This window comes from Hemibagrus wyckioides, linkage group LG05, assembly GCF_019097595.1.
Source record: "Hemibagrus wyckioides isolate EC202008001 linkage group LG05, SWU_Hwy_1.0, whole genome shotgun sequence".
NCBI classification, from domain to species: Eukaryota; Metazoa; Chordata; class Actinopteri; order Siluriformes; family Bagridae; genus Hemibagrus; species Hemibagrus wyckioides.
The window spans coordinates 11,278,012-11,281,443 of record NC_080714.1 but is presented as its reverse complement, the minus strand read 5'-3'; the positions used below and the strand labels follow the sequence as shown (position 1 = coordinate 11,281,443).

General features: G+C 41.2%; 1 protein-coding gene across 1 annotated transcript; it reads left to right on the top strand.

Moving 5' to 3' along the window:
• The first annotated feature begins 1,725 nt into the window (after positions 1–1,725).
• Positions 1,726–3,072, top strand: LOC131352891 (uncharacterized). The gene has a single exon (XM_058389418.1). The coding sequence runs from the start codon at positions 1,726–1,728 to the stop codon at positions 3,070–3,072; it is 1,347 nt and encodes a 448-aa protein (XP_058245401.1).
• The last annotated feature ends 360 nt before the right edge of the window (positions 3,073–3,432 follow it).

The window sequence follows — 3,432 nt, the reverse complement described above, 5'->3', positions numbered from 1 at the left end:
AATTTTTGACCATTCTTCCAGAAGCGCATTTGTGAGGTCACACACTGATGTTGGACGAGAAGGCCTGGCTCTCAGTCTCCGCTCTAATTCATCCCAAAGGTGTTCTATCGGGTTGAGGTCAGGACTCTGTGCAGGCCAGTCAAGTTCATCCACACCAGACTCTGTCATCCATGTCTTTATGGACCTTGCTTTGTGCACTGGTGCACAGTCATGTTGGAAGAGGAAGCCAGCTCCAAATTGTTCACACAAAGTTGGGAGCATGGAATTGTCCAAAATGTCTTGGTATGCTGAAGCATTCAGAGTTCCTTTCACTGAAACTAAGGGGCCAAGCCCAGCTCCTGAAAAACAACCCGACACCATAATCCCCCCTCCACCAAACTTTACACTTGGCACAATGCAGTCAGACAAGTACCGTTCTCCTGGCAACCGCCAAACCCAGACTCGTCCATCAGATTGCCAGATGGAGAAGCGCGATTCGTCACTCCAGAGAACGCGTCTCCACTGCTCTAGAGTCCAGTGGAGGCGTGCTTTACACCACTGCATCCGACGCTTTGCATTGCACTTGGTGATGTATGGCTTGGATGCAGCTGCTCGGCCATGGAAACCCATTCCATGAAGCTCTCTGCGCACTGTTCTTGAGCTAATCTGAAGGCCACATGAAGTTTGGAGGTCTGTAGCGATTGACTCTGCAGAAAGTTGGCGACCTCTTCGCACTATGCGCCTCAGCATCCGCTGACCCCGCTCCGTCAGTTTACGTGGCCTACCACTTCGTAGCTGAGTTGCTGTCATTCCCAGACATTTCCACGTTCTTATAATACAGCTGACAGTTGACTGTGGAATATTTAGGAGCGAGGAAATTTCACGACTGGATTTGTTGCACAGGTGGCATCCTATCACAGTTCCACGCTGGAATTCACTGAGCTCCTGAGAGCGACCCATTCTTTCACAAATGTTTGTAAAAACAGTCTGCATGCCTAGGTGCTTGATTTTATACACCTGTGGCCATGGAAGTGATTGGAACACCTGATTCTGATTATTTGGATGGGTGAGCGAATACTTTTGGCAATATAGTGTATGTGATGAACCACTCTAACTCTCTGGCTGCGAACAGTCAGAAAGCTGTTGATCCACATGCAGGTGGAGTGTGAAGGTCCCAGATCCCCCAGTTTGTCAATCAGTTTATGGGGAAGGATGGTGTTAAACACAGAGCTGAAGTCAACAAAGAGCACCTGCACATAGCTCCCCTGCTGCTCCAGATGGGACAGTGCAGCATGAAGGGCTGTGGCTCTAAAGCTTTTTTATTTCAAGTGTTGCTTCATAATTTAGTCCCTGCATTTTTGTGTGTATTTAAAATGGTTTTGAATTCCACTTGAGCTGTCAGTTAGGTTAATAACAAGGTTATTAGGCTGCATGTAAATGTAACTACAGGTTACCAGAATTGAATCTCAGTACTGCATGGTCATTGGTAGAATGCCGTCAGTTTCAGATTCTGGCCACATAAAGAATGTGAATAGCATTTACATGTTAACACTGAATAATATTTGGGATGGGTGATACTAGAGATGTTTAAAAATCTGAGAACAATTTATTTTTTATTATTGTACTTCCTGATACAATTTCTATGGCTAATGGCTAAAATGGATAAAGGTATTATTATTATTGTATGTTTGTATTAATAATAATTTTGTTTTAATCTGCAGGGGTCAGATTGGATGCTGGCTTAAAATGTCATACAGAAAGGTGAAACTGTTTATTTTCCTTACTTTTTTTGGTGTTCTAACTGGGATCTTAATTCCAAAATGGATACATATTCTTGGCCAGACTGATGTTTATATCACTGGAAATCTATATGCAGACACACCATCGCCTACAAGCAATAATTCGGATGTACACACTATCCCAAAATCTCTGAATTCTATAATCCCTATTAAAAACACAAGCCATTTTGTGGTGTCTGCATTCATTGATCACAGGTTCAATAAATCTATTCGAATTATTAACATAATTAAAAGAAACAGTACACAGCCACTTCACTGCATTTACTGCAACAAAAGCCAAGACTGCGAGTTTACTGCGGCTGAAATTGAGATACACACAGATCATTTTGGCTTCCCATTTGGTGCTTCAGATGTGCTGTGCCAGGGCAAACACACCCAGTATGCAACCCATGTTGCCATTTCAGCTGATGAACACTCAGACATTAATAACCTAGACTTCCTGCCAGTAAAGAACAGAGTGAATGAAGACTCATTCAAGTACAATTTCACCATCTGTATATCCAGCCTTTTTGGGAACTACAATAATGTTCTGCAGTTTGATCAAACCATGGAGATGTACAAGCTTCTTGGTGTACAACGAGTGGTAATCTACAACACCAGCTGTGGTCCTGACTTGGAGAAGCTCCTACAGCACTATGAGAAAGCAGGATTTCTAGAGATTGTGCCATGGCCTATTGACCAGTTCCTTAAGCCATCCGCAGGATGGAATATTAAATTTCATAAAGGGGACATCCAGTACTATGGCCAGTTGGTAACACTCAATGAGTGCATTTACAGACACATGTATCAGTCCAAATATGTCCTGTTGAATGACATTGATGAGATCATCATGCCTTATAAGTATGCTAACCTTGCATTATTGATGGAGGCTCTGCAACAGGAACATAAAGAGGTGACTGTATTTCTCATAGAGAACCACATTTTCCCCAAGACTCAGTTTGAAGAAACTGGTAAGTTTCACCGGCCAGAATGGAAAAGTATTCCTGGTATCAATATCATGGAACACATTTACAGAGAACCAGATAGAAAGAACATCTACAACCCCACAAAGATGATCATCAACCCTAGGAATGTGATACAAACCTCAGTGCATTCTAGCCTGAAACACATTGGACAGGTCTATAAAGTTCCTTTCGATGTGTGTCGGATTGTTCATGTGAAAATACCATTACAAAGAAGTCTTACCAAGGAGCAGTTATTTGTTGACACACGAGTGTGGGACTTTGAGCAAGAACTGATACCAAATGTGAATAGAGCCCTACAGTTTTGTGGTTTATTGAAAACTCAAGAATAATGTTTTTTCTTTATTTGTTTTTGTGTTTTTCAAAAATGATGTTTTTAACATTACATGGCTGGATAATAGTTTCAATTCAATTCAATTCAATTTATTTTGTATAGCGCCTTTTACAATGAACATTGTCTCAAAGCAGCTTTACAAAAGAAGAAAAACAGAAAGGGGATGGGAAAAATGAAAATAAAAAATAACAAAAAAACTCGAAATAAGAATAAAATTATTAAATTTAATTATTAAACTATTTTATCCCTATTTTATCCCTAATGAGCAAGCTTGTGGCGATGGTGGCAAGGAAAAACTCCCTGGGATGGAATAAGGAAGAAACCTTGAGAGGAACCAGGCTCAGAAGGGAACCCATAC